Raw genomic sequence first — 21,469 nt, forward strand, 5'->3', positions numbered from 1 at the left:
AGACTAGTTCTAGATATGTAGAAGAAATGGAACGTGGGGAATAATTAGAAAGAAAAGTGTCTTAAAGGTCTTATATCTTGCTATATTAAGACCTTCCAAAATCAACTATAGCCACATATGGGTAAAATTTTACATTTTGCAAAATAACATGCTAATTTATTCAAAAATATGACTTGTTTTCTTTCAACCCAGAAGTTGAGACGCACAGTTTCTCGGAGCCCCGCCTCTCCCCGTGTGAGCGCCTCCCATTTCATGACGTAGCCCTAGAGCCCCGGCAGCATGGGCAACAGACACGCCCACCACACTTTGTAAACAGTTCCAGAGAATGTATTTGAAATATGAAGACAAAGATGGCTAACATTCAGCTAGAGGGTTATTTTAGCTACGGCTGTGTCCTCTCCATCAGTTTGGTTTATTGTGGGAATCGCTCCAGTTTGAAGACGTAATTTACTGGACAATCCACTTTGGAACTGGCCAAGGTTCACTAAGCTTTCTTCTGTAAAGTGACGGTCACAGACTAACGGATGATGGATGGTGTGTCACGTGTTCCCAGAGATACTGTACATTCCAACCACTTCTGGTGAGTAGACTCATCTTTAGGAAGTTTGAACACATTCTGAGAACAAGCATTTTCAGTCCGTTTCTTTTCCCTGTGCAGACTGGATAAGAACGTACAATGACCATCCAACAGATGTTCTTCAGCAGGCACTTCCTGGAGAACCTGCTGATAGTGACGTCACTAGGATTTGAACCTCTCGTTTTTCAGAATAGGGCAGAGAAGCAGATTATTGAGGATTTCTCAGAGATGCAGGAAGGAATCCCAATAATACTTTGTGTTTTGATAAGGAATTAAATTTGTAACAAGGTTAAAAACTCAAAAAGTTGTTTTGCATGATATGGGACTTTTAAATGATCAGAAACCACTAGGAATGTAACAACATTTAGTGAAATAAAAAACAGCAATATAAAATCCAAAGGTTCACAAAGAAATAAAAAATTTCATAAAAGTGCAGCGTGGGGTTTAATTTGACCCTCCTGCTTCCCGTAGACCAGGGGTGTCAAACTCATGAGCCAAATATTTTAGGTGGAAAAAATGAGTATTTTAATCATTTTTATGCTCTAGTTTGCACTTCCACGTATAAATAACATAATATGTAAGGCACTGATAATATCAAAGCAATAAGTGACTGATAACAGAATATTCTCTTTCAATTAATTGATTTGTGACACATTCTTATGTAATTTGGAGAATTTGAGGATTAATTTGAAGAAATTGCAGGATTTAGAAAAAAGAGTTCTTTTAATCACTTTAACATTAAAATAACTGCCATCATGTGATATAAGATATAAATGTGAGCCCTGCAAATACTGTGGAGTTTCATTGGGTTTGCATTTTATTTTGGAAATATCTACAACTGAATTATTTGGTGATTTACACAATGATTCATGGTTTCTCTGACTTTATTGCTTTCTGCCGAGGGCCGAATTGGATGTGTATCATTCATTTTTCATTATGTAACAAAAACGTGAAAAACTAAAAAAACACTCATTATTTGATATTTGTTTCCAAAACCAAAATGAAAAAAACAGAAAACGCCTTGTTTTTCAAATTCAAGCTCTTTTGCTTCGGTACAGAAAATGAAAAACTGAAAACAAACACCTTTATTTGTTTTCTCCATCACCGATTTGCCAACGTACGTGACCCAGAAGTGAAGTGTTACACATTTAGAAATATCTTTATCTCTGCAACACTTAAGAGTCTCTGAATCCTCCTAAATGTCTGTGAGGAGGTTCTGTGTCCAACATCAGATAAAGTGAAAAGGACACATTTCTGATTCACAAATGGAAGCAGCGATCTTATCATAACGAACTGCCGTTAGCATAACCATTAGCATCGATGAGACTACACTTCCGGGTCACACACTTGGCAAAATCGGTGATGGAGAAAATGGATAAATGTGTTTCGTTTTTCATCTTCTGTACCGAAGAAAATGAGCTTGAATTTAAAAAAACAAAGCGTTTTTCCATTTTTTCATTTTGGTTTTGGAAACAAATATGAAATAAAATAAAACATCAAATTTTTTTCGTTTTTCTTGTTTTGTTACAAAATGAAAAACGAATGAACGAATGATACACAAATTTCTCGGGCCGGATTTGGGCCCCGGACCTTGAGTTTGACACTTGGTTGCCGTAGATGCTGCAGTGTTTATAAGATGACGTGTAACGGTATGGTCTGTCGACTACGTTGGTTGTGTGTAGTGAACAAACATCGTGAGCAGACATATTTCAACACATCTGACACTAAAGCTTCTTCTAAGCAGAGGTTGAGACAGATCACGGATCATGTGATCTGTGTGACATGGACGTAAAGTATAAAGGTCCTCAGACTAAATATTACAACCACTTTTGTGTTACACAAATAATAAACAGTTAGATTGGAACTTTTGTTTTTATTTGTGAAGCTAAACACACACACACACACACACACACTGTCTCACACTATTAGTTGAACATTTCAGGGGTTGGTGGGTCAATTACATCTTTCAATTATAATTACTTCTTCAATATTCCATGTTCAATTACAACTCAATTATGTTATTGTTGACTGGCATTTTTTCCAATTACAATTAAAATTACAATTATTATTTTTTCACTGAAAGTCAATTATATTTATGTTCTTAATCACAATATTAATATTTATGGTGGGTGTCCTGAGCCTTTTTTCTGTCACTATCTTATAGATTAAATTGTTTTGAAAATGTAAAATGATCCTGAAGAGAAGTGACAGGTAAACTGGATATAAAATATATTTTAATAATGTTAATTACTTATGTATAAGACATAGAACTGTAACATGGTTCACCAGGTTTGCGTCTAATTAAATGGTAAATGACAGTTTTTATAGAAAGTTCTTGCATATTACAATTACAATGTCAATTATCTGAATTCAATTACGACAACAATAGCAACATATTGTTTCAATTATAATTACAATTATAATTCAATTCCATAATTATAATTGACCCCAGCCCTGGTTATTTTTATCATTTTTATATTGTATCATGAGTTGTCTATTTTATTACACTCCTAGAAATCACTGCTGAGATATAATAAAAATTATTTCCTAAAAAAATCAAAAGCCAAATTTAAATCAAATCCAGATCAACATGGACCCCCTGAGAAAGTGATTAGGATTATGAATCAGATTATCATCTCCATTACGACTATAAAATGCTTAGATTTGTAGAAAGCAGGGCCACGCCCGCTAAGGTCCACTTGGACGGCTTTTCTTTGGTCTTGAGGTTGAAGGTCCACACGTAGGTGGGCCCCCTCTGCCGGGTCTTATAAACGGGGCACTGGTAGACGCTCCTGTTCTCCTGTTTATCAACGGGAACCGCCCTGATGAACATGACGGGCATGGCCGGGCCTGAGCTCTTTGAGACGGGCCTCCGCCATCATTCCGCTCTAGAGGGAGGAAAAAAGATGAAAGGCATGAAGAGACGAGCCGCTCAACCATCAACCACAGCCTCCGTGGGCTGGAGGAAGTCATTAATGAGTTCAGGGTTCAGTGGGAAACTCACTCAACCCACCGCGTTTGCCATTTAATAACCTTCCTTTGTGTCAGACTCACCAGGAGAAAAAAGTGAACGTCTGTCTGGACTTTAATGGCAAAAGTAAAGTTTGAGTTTGTCAAAACAACATCACGCACCCTTGAAGTAGTCGTTGAAAAGTCAACAGAGTTGGAGTGGAAGTCAAGCTGTAACACAGTGGTCTGTCTCATTAATTAATCCTCCCTGACAAACACTGGGTTTTCACGAATAAATGCAAATCCCCGTGACTTTGGAGCTCAGAGGACGAAGCTCTAATTGAATCAGCAAACATTCTAAAGCAGCCTATGGACCCTCCCCCTCCATGTCTGGGTAAATAACGATGATGGGCACCTGTTCCACATCGTGTTGTTTCCCCTTAAAGCACAAAGAATAAAACATGTGAATATTCATCACGTACAGTAACCCAACCAGCTTCTTTTCTTCATTCATACAGACAAGCAGCAGCTTTACGGTCAGTCCAGATGGTCCACGGGTTGGTTCTGACTCCTAGTCCTGCTCCAGCCCCCGGGGGGGTGGGGGGTGGGGGGGGGAGGAGAAGTAAAGGAGACGCTCGCCCTCGTCTGTCCTCCTGTCGGTTTTTGCTCCAACTTAATGAAGAAAAAAGGCCGAGCTGGTCCTCTAAAGGCTGATCTAAGTGTTCCAGTGCACACTCTGCACATTCCCCTAATTAACTAGTCTACAGGGAGTGTGTGTGTGTGTGTGTGTGTGTGTGTGTGTGTGTGTGTGTGTGTGTGTGTGTGTGTGTGTGTGTGTGTGTGTGTGTGTGTGTGTGTGTGTGTGTGAGCTGACTAATGCATCACACTGGATGCAAACACGAGGAAAGGAAAAAGGTGACAAAGATGTCAAAAATACGTGACTTTGTTTGAACATATTTTACAGAGATGAAAGGAACAGATGTGCACATCTGTCACCTGATCACTGTGTGTTTCTAACGGTTTCCTCAGAGATTACACGTCAAAAACCAGCCAGTCAGCAGAACCTGAGCCTGGTCTTTAAAAGGTTTAATCCTGATCAAATGTATCCTTGTTTCTTTATAAACATGATTATTAATCCATTTTGTTTTTGAGTAGGTTTTCAAAGCAACATCAGATTAGATCAATCTGATCCAGATCAAAGCTTAATTTGGGCCTCCCAGATTTTCTAATTTGATTGGAACCAGGATCTCATTCTTTTATTTTTTATATTTCCAGCACCAGAAAACAGAGCACGAGTGAAGAAAAGAGGGGAAGTCAGGCCACACCCCCACGCTACATCTAAAGTGTGATTTTCCCAAAAATGGTGTCTCGTTAGCTTAGAAGACGGTAGAAAAGAGCTAAAAAAGGTTTGTTGGATTTAAAGAGTTTTTTAAGCCAATAAGTGAAGCTAATCCTGAGATAAAGGTTGTTTCTGTGGAAGTAGCAGCAGTTAGCGTAGCTAGTAGCAGCAGTTAACATAGCTAGCAGCAACAGTCAGCGAAGCTAGTAGCAGCAGTTAACGTAGCTAGCAGCAGCAGTTACCGTAGCTAGTAGCAGAAGTTAATGTAACTAGTAGCAGCAGTTAGCGTAGCTAGTAGCAGAAGTTAATGTAACTAGTAGCAGCAGTTAGCGTAGCTAGTAGCAGCAGTTAACGTAACTAGCAGCAGCAGTTAGTGTAGCTAGTATTAGCACCTGTAGCGATGATGCTAATACAGGAGAACCTGTCTCCAACAGACAGGACACAGGAGGAGAACTATCCAGGAGACATGAGGAGGACTCATGTTAAAGTTCTGATATAGACATTAAGACAGAGGCTCAGTTCAAAGCTAAGATGATCTGCTGCTCTAGGTTTATATAAGACCAGACAGGCTGGAAATATGTTAACAAGTTGTGAGAATACAAAGTTGTTCTTTTCTTGGACAAATAAAAGGTAAACACACGTTATATTTTCATGTTCTGCTGATTCATTAGAGGAGTTATGATCTGATGTTATGGATGGTAAAGTTCAGTGACTAAATGATGTCATTGGTGCTGAAACATGTCAGATTTAACAGCTGTCACTCAGAGACTGATGATCAGTAACTGATGATTGTTCATGTTTATTTAACGCTGATTCATCATTCTTTTATTAAACATTTAGGTTAATTGGTTGTTTGTGTTCACGTGATATTATTGGATCATTTAGTTAGAAAAACATGCTTTAAAAATGTTTTATTCTGTGATATTTTTGTCTTTCTCTTACTGATGGAACAACAGGCGTTTGTTGAAATGTGGATAATATAATAAAGCTGATCTTTGTTTGATGAAGGGGCTTCTAGCCTTTGAAGACCATGACCAACCTCCTGCATTCTGACAGGACTAGGACTAGGACTAGGACCAGAACCAGGACCAGAACCAGGACCAGAACCAGAACCAGAACCAGAACCAGAACCAGGACCAGAACCAGGACCAGGACTAGGACTAGGACTAGGACCAGAACCAGGACCAGAACCAGAACCAGAACCAGAACCAGAACCAGAACCAGAACCAGAACCAGGACCAGGACTAGGACTAGGACTAAAACCAGAACCAGGACCAGAACCAGAACCAGGACCAGAACCAGAACCAGGACCAGGACCAGGACCAGGACCAGGACCAGAACCAGAACCAGAACCAGAACCAGAACCAGGACCAGGACCAGGACTAGGACTAGGACTAGGACTAGGACTAAAACCAGAACCAGAACCAGGACCAGGACCAGATTGGATTACGTGATTTCATCTGTTTTTTCTTTTGAAAAACCCTTTTTTAAGATTTGATCCCATCTGTAGATCAGTGCGTGTTGAGGTACCTGTGTGTCCCAGCGTGCTCCCTCCATGTACAGCCCGTGCACGTACGCCCCTTCTCGAGGGGGGGAACCAAAGTCCTCACGGTTCTTCTTGGTGACGTCACACTGTAGACTCATGCTGTCCAGAGGCCACTCGTTTCTACACAGAAACACAGAGTGAGGCTGATACACACTGAACATGCTCCTATTATTATTATTATTATTATTCATGTTCAGGGTCACATGTTCTCATTGAGAGACTGACTGCCCCAGGCCAGCTATGGCTACAGATCTAGTTTGCCTCCAATAAATAATTCTGAGATTCTTCTTGAAAAATTACGATGGCATATTAGGACTACATTAAAATAAAATAAAAAATCTGTTCACTACAAGATTAAAGTCATAATATTGTGAGGCAAATGTAGGGACTTTATCTGCTGTTATTGGAGAGTTTGATCATGTTTTAAAAACTCTGGGATCATAGTTACTGTCCTTAACGTGAGTTCTCCCAACGTAAGCCCCTCCCCTATCCCAGCGTACGCCCCTCCCCCATCCCAAAGCGCTCACAGGTCAGAACAGAACACCACTCCACGTCAGAAATGAACTGAGCATGTTATCTGTACCTTGGATATGCTTCTCTAGGTTTACACCTGAAATCCTTTGATTTTTCTCAAATTATTCCACAATATCTCCCCAAAATAAATAAAAACTGGTAAAAAAAAAACTCCCAAATCAAAGGACATTTAATCACGTGTCACTTATTGTTTAGATATTGTGTTCCATACTTTGTCTCATTTATTACTGCAAGTCCATTAAAACCTGTGACCCACTTGCGATGGACCTCGTCCATGTTTGGATCCTGAACTAAAATGAGTTTGAAACCCCTGATAAATATGAATATTTGAAATGTTTGTTTCATTTCGGGCTGTGGTGGTTCAGTGGTTAAAGAGGCGGGGCTTGTAATTGGTCAGTCCTGCTCCTCAGGGAGGGGTTCATGTCGCTCTACATGATCTTTCACCAGGGTTGGGTCAATTATAATTGTAACTGTGTAATTCATATTTAATTACAATTATGTTGTAATTATAATTTTAAAAATCTGTTGCCATCATAATTATAATTAAATTATAATTGTGTTTAGATAATTGACTTTAGAATTTTAATTGCCATAAAAAAATCTATAATAATTGTCAAATATAATTTCAATGCAAAAAACTGTGGAATCATGTTACAGTTCTATGTACAGTTCTACACATGAACCATAAATATTAAAATATATATTTTCATTGATCAAGAAGCCAAATTAGGTAATCAATAGATAGGAAACACATTAGATGATAGATATTAATTTTTAGTGTATTTTACAGCTGATTTAGGACCCGTTAGCATGATGCTAACAGAAAGCTAACACAAGAGGATATTTTAGGAAATGACTGTTATTATTATATCAACAGTTATTTCTCACAATACAATATGAAAAAATGAAGAAAAACCAGAGTTGGGGTCAAATATAATTGTGATCATGTAACTGATAATTAATTACAATTATGAAGTAATTGAAGATTATGGCGGGAAAATATTTATTAAAGGCTCAGTAATTGTGATTAATTCTAATGGAACTTTTGTAATTGAGAAGGTAATTGTAATTGACTTTCTGAGGTTAATTAATCATTTTAATTTAATTGTAATTGGAAAAAAATGCTGATCACTGTAATCGTAATTGAGTTGAAAATGAAAATGTAATTGTAACTGAAAAATGTAATTGACCCCAAGCTTTGCTTATTTGAGAAGATCATTAGCATTAGCAAACCTGGTACAGAGGCTATGAAATGCTTTTAATGTGTAATTCCAGAGGCTGCACTGGTCTGTACTAATGGTAGAAAAAGGAGGGGCTTATATCTCAGTGAACTATGACGTACCCACACATCATATATATGTCCAGTTATAAATGAGTAATTACATGAATGTGAGGTGATTACGTACCTTCGAGCCATGGCCTGCATGATGGCCGTGAGGAACGACTGAGGGTTGAAGAATCCAGCCAACCAAACGACTGACGGTAAGACAAAGTCAGCTGACCACGTCTCCAACTCTTTGATCCTCGTCAGCAGGTCTGAGAACCAAAGGGCCAGACCACACGTGGAGGGGTACGCACGCCTCGTCCAACTGTCCGGTACCACGTCTAGAAACATAGCGTTCTGAAGGTTCTCCATGTCACTGGTCATAGTCAGCTCTCCCTGAAGAAAGAAGACAACAATAGGAATCATTTATAACATATTTACAGTATCAGTAATAATAATAAAGTTTAGATCACAATATATAATTTATAACATATTTACAGTATCAGTAATAATAATAAAGTTTAGATCACAATATATAATTTATAACATATTTACAGTATCAGTAATAATAATAAAGTTTAGATCACAACAATAGGAATCATTTATAACATATTTACAGTATCAGTAATAATAATAAAGTTTATATCACAACAATAGGAATCATTTATAACATATTTACAGTATCAGTAATAATAATAAAGTTTAGATCAGAACAATATATAATTTATAACATATTTACAGTATCAGTAATAATAATAAAGTTTAGATCAGAACAATATATAATTTATAACATATTTACAGTATCAGTAATAATAATAAAGTTTAGATCAGAACAATATATAATTTATAACATATTTACAGTATCAGTAATAATAATAAAGTTTAGATCAGAACAATATATAATTTATAACATATTTACAGTATCAGTAATAATAATAAAGTTTAGATCACAACAATAGGAATCATTTATAACATATTTACAGTATCAGTAATAATAATAAAGTTTATATCACAACAATAGGAATCATTTATAACATATTTACAGTATCAGTAATAATAATAAAGTTTAGATCAGAACAATATATAATTTATAACATATTTACAGTATCAGTAATAATAATAAAGTTTAGATCACAACAATAGGAATCATTTATAACATATTTACAGTATCAGTAATAATAATAAAGTTTAGATCAGAACAATATATAATTTATAACATATTTACAGTATCAGTAATAATAATAAAGTTTAGATGAGGACAATATATAATTTATAACATATTTACAGTATCAGTAATAATAATAAAGTTTAGATCAGAACAATATATAATTTATAACATATTTACAGTATCAGTAATAATAATAAAGTTTAGATGAGGACAATATATAATTTATAACATATTTACAGTATCAGTAATAATAATAAAGTTTAGATGAGGACAATATATAATTTATAACATATTTACAGTATCAGTAATAATAATAAAGTTTAGATGAGGACACTAAATCACTGTCTCAAAGGTCAGTTTAACTCTAACCCAGTGTTAACCCTCTGTAGGTTATGATGACTTATGGAACATTATTTAGCTTTTACATTAAATGAGGCTGATTCTGATCCAGATATTATTTTTTAACTGACATTAAACTCCTCGAACGTTCCAAATATTATTTTATTGTAAAACATTGAACAATATCCATGAAACAATACCAACGTGTTGTTTAAACTGCACATGAGGTAGTTACTGTATCTCAGATATAAATATAAACTTTAGATCAATTATATCATTACATTTAATCACATTTAAAAACAAACTAAATAAACGTGTCCATCAGGATCCACTGCAGACCTGACTAAAATAAAGTGCACAGTCAGCAGTATTTAGATTTCATAAATAAAAAAAATCACAGGGTTTGATAAAATAATAATCTACAAAACATGTTAAACTACAATAAAATGTCCTGAGTTTCCAACATCTGTTCCTAAAAGTCAAATATTCTACAAAAATAAAAAATAAAGTGTGAAACATTTTGAATGAGTAGAATAAACATGGTTTCCTCCATAGTCACTTTGCTCTTTTCACTGACTGGCTCTTCGCTCTCGCTAGCTTTAGCATTAGCATTAGCTTTAGCATTAGCTGGATTGCTAGCTTATATGGTGGTTTTGTTAGTTCCACTACAGCTTAATTCAGCGTTACATAAATGACAAATCGTGATCTTTGCTCTCTTTTTACATAATAAAGCCCAACTGTGGACATGCTAGGAACACGTGCTGTGGGTGTTGTTGTTAACATGTGTAGCAGACGCACACGTGCACATGAGCTGGTGGGCGGGGCCTGTCAGTCATCTCACAGCAGAAGGGGACAATGGCCGACTTTATGATCTTTGTGGAGGTAAAAAAAATCAGCGAAAAAGTTCAGTTTCATATGCGAGGATCGGCCGCTCCCCAAAATATGAGAAATCAGTGAATCTTTAGTGTAAATAACGGCAGATCTTATCAATCAAACTGAAACACAACTCATGTCTGTAGTACTTCATATAATATTTAGATTTATTTTTTAACGTTACATTTACTTTGTTAAGAATGTACAGAAGTGGGTCAGGGCCAATTTTAATGGAGAATTTTTTTTTTGGGAAAATCAAAAATAAAGTCAAAGATTAACGTTAAAATTTCAAAACACAATATAGTGATGAAAGTCAATGGTTTGCTAATAAAGTCAAATCTACAGAAGCTGACTCGGGCCAATTCACCATATATGACAACAAACAGATCAATGTGTTAAACTACTTTAATAACAAAAAAATTATTTCTTTTTTAGCTCAAACACAGTGTTGTAATCTTTTTAAAGCTCCAGTATTTTGATATTTGTCACCATTATTTGTTCCACGAACCCCAACAACATAGTATTTATGGTTTATTATGGTTAAACTTGCCTGTTTTCCAGAGTTTTAACCTCTGAAAAGTCACTTTAATGACGCTTCTAAAAACAGGCTGTTTTGGGGCCTTCATGAATATTCATGAGTTTGTCCAACCGCTGCGTCGCATTATGTCACAAACACGTCAGATCAAGTCATAAAGGTGATACGAGGCGTATACGGCTGATAAAAGTGAAACTGATGTAAATGCTCCCTGGGCGCTACACCGTGGCTGTCAACTGCTCTTTAGGGAGGGGCTAAATCATCAAGCCTCACCTGGGCCGTCACTGTGGGATGTTGAGCAAGTCCCTTAACCCCGAACTGCTCCCCAGGCGCCGCAAAATGGCTGCTGACTGCTCCTCAGGGAGGAGTTAAATGTAGAGGACAAATTGGCCATTAATGTAATAACATTAATGGCCAATTAAAGGCGAAAGCCGCGATTTTTTTTTTTTTTAAATACATACCTGTGAAGTTTTGGATTTGAAAATAAGGGAAATGTTCTGTACCTGCTACAATCTCATTAATCATCTAACTGAGCTTTACATGTTGTTCTGAGAAGTAAAAGCAGTAACTCCAAAAACTAGTATTTTGATACGAAATATGATATATATCGATTAGGGATGTAACGATTCACTCAACTCCCGATACGATTCGATTCACGATACTGGGTTCACGATACCATTTTCTCCCGATTTATTTTACAAAATGGGACTGTAGACAAATAATGACTGAAAAATATTCCTTTATTTTTTGGGGGAAAATACTGTACTATTTTCCTTTTATTTTTCATTGTCAAAAGAATCCCTTGATGAACTATTCAAAACAATGCAATTTAACTAAGAATAAATCTTGAATGAAATAAATAAAGGAAAAATACAAATGAAGAAGAAACCTATTAATTTAAATTCTGGTTCTATAGTAAACAATTCAAAACTACATAATAGTTCTTTTTCTTTTTAAAAGTGCAACTGAAAATGTATTTTGTGCCTTAATAATTAGACTTTAAAAAAAAAGAAAACAGTCATTTTACTGTATTTACATCAGATATTTGTTTGGACCAGCAGAGGGCGCTGGTAACCCAATGGTCGGTTGGCATGCAGATATTCCACCAGTGAAGAAGAGAAGCTATGCTAGCAGACAGAGCTAATAGAAAAACGTGACTTTTACAGATATTCACGTAATATTACAGATATTCTTTCGGTGCTAAAGGGGTAATGAATCATTTATGAGCATGTTTAACAGTAAATGGCGGCCAGAAAGAAAGTAGTAGCAGATTCCGCCCGTCACGTCCGTTTCTGGAAGGATTAATATATAGCGCCCTCTGCTGTTTAAAAAAAGTACTGTGATTCAATTTTCAGAGCATCGATGTGAACCGTGGTACCTATGAATCGATTTATAACTGCCTTACGATTAATCGTTACATCCCTAATATCGATATATGAAATATTATAGTTTTTTATATCGCCAAAATAGAAAACGTGATACATCTTGAATATATCGTCCAGCTCTAATTCCTAAATTATAAAACAGCCAAAATAAAAACATAAATGTGTATATGAAGCACATGTGTTTATTTAATATACTTACAGTTTATATACAAGTCAACATGTTGTATATTTACTGTTAATTTAACATTGTCTTTAAGTCAGACATTAACATTTTATTTTATTATATATTTTATTATAATTTCTCATACTCACTCATGTGGTTCTCTGATATTCACTAATGACTTATTAGACACATTTATTACAGACTTTACATTATTTAACACTTTATAAACAGTGTATATTTGTGGAGCTTGTGATTGGATGATTTTTCATGGTGACTTACGTGGTTCCTTCTGCTGTGGTAGACGTTAAAATATCAGTTATTAATCTAACAGAACGTGTAACTGTGTCACATCCTGCTGGTCTTTATGAAGATAAACTCTATGTTATATTTTACAACATATTTACAGCGTTCAGTTTAGAGAGACAGAGGAATGTTTTATATTAATAATTATTACATTAAAATACGGACATTTACGGGAAAATACTAATACGTGGGAAAGAGGGGTAAAATACGGGACACAGGATACTGGACAGGTATGATTAAACACAGAGAACACATTTAGTATATGTGACTTTACATATATGACAATAAAGTATAATATATATTCTATATGACATTCTTATTGGATAGGAGGAGCCAGGATTGTCAGGAGGAGGAGTTTCTGCATTGTGACATCACAACACGAGTAAAATCCAACTGTCCCGTTTAAAGCTGACTTTATACAAAATGTGGAATAACAAGGAAACAGAACTTTTTCATGTTTGTTCCTCTGAATGAGACTAAATAAATATATATCACTGTAGCTAAACTATTATAGAGTGATTTATTCATATCATAATGCTGCCATTTAGAAGTTGTTTTGGCTACAGACTGTCTGTGGCTTCTGACTGTCTGTGGCTACAGACTGTCTGTGGTTATTGACTGTCTGTGGTTATTGACTGTCTGTGGCTACAGACTGTCTGTGGCTATTGACTGTCTGTGGCTACTGACTGTCTGTGGCTACAGACTGTCTGTGGTTATTGACTGTCTGTGGCTACAGACTGTCTGTGGTTATTGACTGTCTGTGGCTACAGACTGTCTGTGGCTACAGACTGTCTGTGGTTATTGACTGTCTGTGGTTATTGACTGTCTGTGGCTTCTGACTGTCTGTGGTTATTGACTGTCTGTGGTTATTGACTGTCTGTGGCTACTGACTGTCTGTGGCTACAGACTGTCTGTGGCTACTGAGGAGCTACAGAAACACATTAGGACACTGTTGATGATGAATTGGTCCAAGTCAGCTTCTGTAGATTTGACTTTATTAGCAAACCTTCTACTTTTATCACCATATTGTATTTTGAGTTAATTTTCTTCTTTTCTTTTAATCTCGACATTATATTTCAACTTTATTCTTGATTTATCCAAAACTTATTTTCTTTATCAAAATTGTCCCTGATTCTCTTCAGTAAATGATTTACAGTTAGTGGTTTGTTGTCCTTGCAGCCTCCATGATGGATGATTTGTATCCCTCTGATGTATCCTATTACTTTCTGAGTCATCGTAAAGAAACGGAGGAAACAGGAGTTCATAGTGTCACTGGTTGTTTGGAACGGATGCTCACGCTGCTGAATGATAAGGAGATGATAAAAAGTGGTGTGGCATACATAAGCAGTGTAGCATGTTAGCTGATGAAACACGCTGTAAGCTAGTGTCCTTCACCTGCTGATGCTCTCTCGCTAGCGTCCTCGTAGCCCAGTGTGACCACGCCTCCATTCTTTATGAGGAGGATAAACATTTGTTGATTTATCTACGTCGGAGCGTTTACCGTGAACCTTTCACCTTCAGACGCTCACAATATTCCTGATCTGTCACTTCAGCCTGTGCGCAGTAGACACCATCCATCACAATGAAGCTGTGCCAACTAAACAAGGCTAACATTCTGATTGTCCCCGTTTATTCCACTATGAAGGCAAAATATGATTCCATTTGCTGGTACAATAGTCTACAGGGCTTTTAAATCACACAAGCAATTTATTGGAGCTTGTAGTACGTGAAAATCGAAGCCTCATAACTTCCAACAAACATGTTAACACACTCACCGACCCACCTACACACTCTGCTCACAACGCACAAACATCTCAGAGTCTCACACACAGCAGCTCTCTCTGAGGAATGGAGCCTGACAGACAGCACCGTGGGAAAAACGGTGTGAGGTGGGGGAGGGGCTTAATAAATTAATACTAATGAATGGGTTTCCCACCGAATGCTAACATGAAACTTTTGGGCAAGTGTCGTTGCCCAAAACGGTGGGGATACAATGGGAGGAGGTCGCCAGATGCCTTCAAGAAACTAAAAAGATTTTTTTGAACAATTTCAGCCCATTTTTTAAAATAATTTTTACTTTTTTTCTGCAACTACACCAAACCTGTCATATTTTAACCTATTTTCATCACTTTTTCTTGCCATATTTTTGCTCCTTTTAATGTATTTTTGCAACATTTCTCACATTTCTGACACTTCTACATCACATTTCAATGACTTTTCTACACATTTTTTCCACTTTCCAGACATGTTCATCACTTATAAACCATTTCTACCACTTTTACACCTAATGTCACATATGTTGACCCATTATTGTCACTTTTAACCTCTTTTCAGCAGATTTCATGATTATTTTTTTCCAATTTTACCACATTCACCATTTGTCATGTCTATTATTTACCAGTTTAAACTAATTGTTCCAATATTGTCTCTTTTTATTCACTCTAATTTGCAACAATTAACCAATTTATGTGGTTTTTAAAATCTCATTTCACCACATTTTCCACCATTTTTGGTCACTTTGAACCATTTTATTAGTGATTAAAACCATGATTTCCATCTTTAAGATGATTATAATAATAATAATAAACGTTCCTGGATAACAGTGGATATTATTCAGATGAATAAATAAATGTGGTTATCACAGATTCATAGAACCATAGACCATCATTTTACTGACTTTATGGATGGACCCCAAAAATCTCTCCTTTATTCCCCCTTATAGATGGTCCTGTCTCCACATGACTGTTCTTCAATGTTCATGTCTGTGTTCAACCACCTTCAGCTACAGTGGGGGTCCCTGCTCTATGGGACCTTTATTTTGGAGGGTCTCCGCTCTCTGGAACCTTTATTTTGGAGGGTCCCCACTCTCTGGGACCTTTATTTTTGGAGGGTCCCCACTCTCTGGGACCTTTATTTTGGAGGGTCCCCACTCTCTGGGACCTTTATTTTTGGAGGGTCCCCACTCTCTGGGACCTTTATTTTGGAGGGTCCCCACTCTCTGGAACCTTTATTTTGGAGGGTCCCCACTCTCTGGGACCTTTATTTTTGGAGGGTCCCCACTCTCTGGGACCTTTATTTTGGAGGGTCCCCACTCTCTGGGACCTTTATTTTGGAGGGTCCCCACTCTCTGGGACCTTTATTTTGGAGGGTCCCCGCTCTCTGGGACCTTTATTTTGGAGGGTCCCCGCTCTCTGGGACCTTTATTTTGGAGGGTCCCCGCTCTCTGGGACCTTTATTTTGGAGGGTCCCCGCTCTCTGGGACCTTTATTTTGGAGGGTCCCCGCTCTCTGGGACCTTTATTTTGGAGGGTCTCCGCTCTCTGGGACCTTTATTTTGGAGGGTCCCCGCTCTCTGGGACCTTTATTTTGGAGGGTCTCCGCTCTCTGGACCTTTAGTTTGGAGGGTCCCCGCTCTCTGGGACCTTTATTTTGGAGGGTCCCCGCTCTCTGGGACCTTTATTTTGGAGGGTCCCCGCTCTCTGGGACCTTTATTTTGGAGGGTCCCCGCTCTCTGAGACCTTTATTTTGAAAGGTTGCTCTAAATGACCATAACTAGGACTGAAAAACATGCTAAACGTCACAATGGAATCCATGGAGGTGTTGATGCTGTTTCTCCTGCAGTGTGTGATTCTCCTCTCACGTCTCTTCTCCTTTATGTCCTGATGCTGCACATGTAGAAATGTTGGCTTTTTTTCATTAAAACATTATATTCTGTGCTATGTAAGGATGTTGTATTTGGTGCTTTGGGTCCATAAGAATAAAGCCATAGTATTAGCCATATTCTTACATATGCGTACGTTAAAAAATCTAACATTACATAATAATGTATTTTAAGTGTGCAGCAGTAGGAGGTACAGTACACGGCTTCAGGTTAAAGGTCTGAAGGGGTACAGGACTGTGGAACCACTGCTTTAACACAGTTGTTCTAACGGTGACCAGCAGTAAATGTAGTGAAAATGATTTAAATCACTGTATACAGAGTAATCATAACCCTTAAAAGTCTCATAAGAAGCCTGTGATGTCACCAGGCCCCTCCCATCATTACCAAAGGGTCTATTACCAAGAAGGGTGAGTCTCTGTGTTAAAGGAAGTATATAATATATATGAAGGTTTTTGGGTTAAGGATAAAATGTCATATATTTGACTAGATTATTCTTTTGATTACAGTGTCATTGTGTAAGTGTAGGATAAAGATAACTGGGATCTGAAACCCCAGGACAACTAGGGAAGGATTATTAAAGAAGAAAGAAACTCAGGAAGGATTAGATCCAACAAAAGCTTTTATCTGCCCTGATCATGTGATCAGTCCCTATGGTGGGAAGACTGAGAGCTGGAATGACATCAAATGTTGCATAACCCAACTCATACAGTATACTGTTACCTACTATACTATACCTACTGCTGAATAATGTACTATGTGAGTGTACATTCTCAAACCTTCTTTAATTATTTTAAATCATTAAAACTGTTTTTCACCTTCAGCCTGTTGAGACAGAAACGATAGCATCTCTTTTATTACCTACTAGGGGTTAATGGTTGGTTTTAGCAAACATTCAATTCATGGATAATATTGTTTCATTTAGAACAATTTGATCCAAATGATTCAGAAACTTGAAATCAATTCTGTAACTTTTGAGTTTTTAACCAGTGTGAGATAAATATCTGAATATGAGACAGTACATGTGAGTTTTCATAGATTCACCTTTCTTGTAAGAGAATCATCTATAAATGAACTATGGACACATAACTACAGACTTAAAGGTATTGTGTAGGATGTATAACTTCTGGGTGGATCATCAACACTATTGGTCCTCCTTATTGTCACTTACTGGTGGTGAATCTGACAAAGTGGGAAAAGTTTAAACCCATGTTCACATCAACTTGTAAACAGAGCTGTGCACGAGGAAGACTGGGCTCGTGCACACGTAAGCGTGTCGTACATGTGCTTTTTTTAAAAAAAGTGGAGAGGGCGTTTCTTTTCTAAACGTCGTCCACAAAACCTTTAAACTAGTCAAACCATGACTTTCTGTTGTAGAACCATAGTCAGAGACAATGGGAGGTTAAACTGAAGACGTAGCGCTAACGTTAGCCGCTCAGCTCTATAACACACTGCTGTCCTTCAGCTTCATTCCATCATTACCATCCAAGCAGGGCCGGCCTTCTGGACAGGCAACGCAGGCGGCCGCCTAGGGCGCCATCTGCTGGAGGGGTGCCAAATCGCACCTCCCCAAAACAATAATAATGATAATAATAATAATTTAAAAAGGTATAATAAATGTGAAACACATTTTACAATCACTCTACATGTTTCCTCTTAATTAATATTAATATTAAAACCTGTAACCATACCAGCAGATCTTATGCCCATATTTATGCATATTCATATTTATTTTATTTTAAATATTGTTCTATTCTATTGTGTTGTTTACACATTGTGTTCTTTGGGTTTAACATTTGTGTTACTGAGTAATAAAACCAAACAGGAAAGTAGAACTGAAACTTTAATATTTTAGTTTAACTGTTGATTATACTGTTTTACATTTCTGTTCTATTTTGCATCATTGTTGTTGTTGTTGTTCCTTCAGGAAATTGTACAATACTATACCTGTAGGTGTTAAATTGTTTTATAGTGTATATTCTAATTTTTAAAATTGGTTGTTTTTTTTCAATGGTTTGTTGTGATGCACTGTTTTGTCCTGATATTTAACATAAATAATAATGTTTACACACTGTGTATGGACTTCTTTAAAAAACTTGATCTATTTCTATTCATTTATTTGGGGGGGCGTGTTAAAGACTAAAGCCAGCCCTGCTTCTAAGTGTTTTATTAAGTAGCTAATATTCCCTCCTTTGGACACACCCACTTTGGGACCGACACAGTGTTGAGTTTTCAGTTCTTGGTAAAATGAAGCCACACCTTTGAACGTTTAGCGCTCACAGCAGACATGTTGACTAGAGACGAGTACATTTTAAAAGAAGTAATTCATTACATTTACACTTTTACTTTGAGTACTATTTATATTGAGCTACTTTTTACTTGAAAAATGTTTAAATGAAAAGAAATATTTTCAAAAATACAAAATAATCTAATTTTAAGTTGGAGTTTGATCTTGGCGTGAAGCAAATCAAGCTTAAAAAGAACCTGTAGTGAATATAACAAAAATGTGTTTAATGTATTACCAATAAACAAAATATGTGCATCTTTTAAAATAAAAAAACATAATAAAATGACTTTTTAGAAAGATTTTATACCTTGGGTCATAAACTATGGAGAGCTGCCATTTTGGTCAGGATATGACGCACGTTGGTTGATGGTCACGGTGCGTCGCTTTAAATAAATGGTGCATTGTGGGAGGTAGAGACAGTCTGTTTACATTGTGGGAATTGTAGTTAAATATTTATTAAATATCACCTTTCTCACCAACTGCTTGTGAGCCTCCCTGCACCCACTCAGCTGCACAATTAGCCTAACAGACTAACAGAGCTGTTGTTAGCTGCAGAAACGAGCCATGGCTGAGTAGTTGGGTGTTGGAAGTGCACAAATATGGTTAGAAACTGTGATGAAACCTGCGTGAAAAGATACGTGTTCATTGAATGGACCTAAACCAACAGATACCTGACAGAGTTCATCATTTAGACACAAGGAAATAAGAGGGAACATTGTGGTGGGGGTGTGGTTAGTGCCATGACACCCCCCATAGTATCCCCTGTAAGCAGAAACGTAGTAGTGTTTTCAACATGTACGTTTACACGCTGCATTCAACCACTTTCTGTGAAGGAATTCTGTCCATTAGCTTAGCCCTTTAGCTTAGCCTATTAGCTTAGCCCATTAGCTCTAAAAAGTCAATTTAATGTGTTTTTCTTAAATAAAAAGGTGCACATATTGGTTTATTGTTAATACATTAAACACAGGAACCCTTTAAAACGATACAAGTTTAGTTGAACTATCTTTCTCTCACTGCTGACATCCATAACTGGCTCTTATTTGCTCACCTTGAGTCCGAGCTGGAGCTCACACAGAGAGCGTCTGATCTCCTGTGTGAGGACGTTCATACGCTCACACTCCTGTAGCGCCACCACCTGGTAGGGGGTCCGATCCTCAGCCCTCCCCAGTAGCTCAGCCATGTTAAACTCCTCTGGAAGCTTCTCTAAAATCTCCTCCAACACGCCGTGGACCTGATGAGGTAAACAATATGAAGAAGGGTTTGTTTCCAGTTCATCACAAGTATTTCAGACAAGAAGAACAAAAGAAAAAGAGAAATACTCCTGAGTAAACAACTAGTGAGAGATTAGGTTATCTGTGTCAGATTCACTCAGTTTGCACTGACAACAAGAGGAATGCAACAGTTTCATAAATATTTATAAAACATATGCATTTTGCAGCACCAGCTCTTTTTTACCATACCAGTGTAATCCCTTGAATAAAATCAATGTTTACATCATATTTATGTGTGTAAGTAATGCTAGCTAATATCTGTCAACATTTTCCCAAGTCAACAGGCATTAGTAATCAATCATGGGATTAGCTGCCAAACAAAGGATGAGGTCATCATATCAATAGATTGGTCAAAGAGCCTCAAACGTATCTGAATACAAAGTGAGTCTCATTGGTAAAACTCTGGGCTCTGCACATGTTAAAGTTCAAACAGAAAAGGTCACACACATCATAGCACTAAGACACACTAAAATATAATACACAACTAACATATACAGTATCTCACAATCAGGCAGTTTATGGTCAGAAAATGAGCACATGAGCAGATCTAGGAGTAGATTTCACCTTTTAATAGTTTTTTACACAAGCTGTACTGGTGTACACATGAACAACCTCAGTATGGGATTAATGGGACATCCAACGATCCAACTACTTGCTTTACACTGGGTAGGTGTTTATCACTGACCACAGTAAACAGTCTCCTGCACTGCTGTTATTTCATGTGTCTGTTTATTGCTTTTCTCTAAACCAGAAAGTGGCCATTTTGGAATTTATTTTTAAAGGGACAGTATTAAAAAAAATGTAATTTTATAATGATTTAGCTACAGTGATATACGTTCCTTTAGCCTCATTCAGAGGGCCAATGTAGAAAAAGCTCTGTTTCCTCCTCCCTTGCTACTACATATTTGGTAAAAAGTCAGCTCCAAACAGGACAGTTGGATGTTTGCCCCCTTATGACATCATAAGGGTTGGGGAAAATACTTGGCCTGATTCAGCACTCTATTTTTTCTGTTTGGAAAATGCATACGTCACATCCTGTTTTCAACCAGTGCCAGGAGAAATCATTCAATGGAATCATGTGCAACAGAAATACTTCGCATTTGCTTACAAAATATGGGCTAAGGACCGTGTGAAACAGAACCCAACGTTGCTTCATAAGAGGAAAGGTAAACTTTTTTGTTCAAAATGTCATCATCGAGCAAAAGCGGAAGTCGTCTATGAACAAACATTTTGCTTCTGCAAAACATGTCAAGAGAATGAAAGCCAGAGCACAACCCCA

The 21,469-nt window shown here is 37.1% G+C and overlaps 1 protein-coding gene across 1 annotated transcript in view; it reads right to left on the reverse strand.

Annotated features, from left to right (window-relative positions):
* Positions 1–3,036: 3,036 nt before the first annotated feature.
* Positions 3,037–21,469, reverse strand: part of dnah9 (dynein, axonemal, heavy chain 9) — a 294,000-nt gene continuing 275,567 nt past the window's right edge. The window contains 5 exon segments of the mRNA XM_028475526.1: positions 3,037–3,425; positions 3,427–3,465; positions 6,396–6,531; positions 8,352–8,605; positions 19,968–20,150. Coding sequence (XP_028331327.1) covers positions 3,225–3,425; positions 3,427–3,465; positions 6,396–6,531; positions 8,352–8,605; positions 19,968–20,150 — 813 coding nt within the window. The 3' untranslated portion in view covers positions 3,037–3,224.

Source organism: Gouania willdenowi, chromosome 19, assembly GCF_900634775.1.
Source record: "Gouania willdenowi chromosome 19, fGouWil2.1, whole genome shotgun sequence".
Taxonomy (NCBI): Eukaryota; Metazoa; Chordata; class Actinopteri; order Blenniiformes; family Gobiesocidae; genus Gouania; species Gouania willdenowi.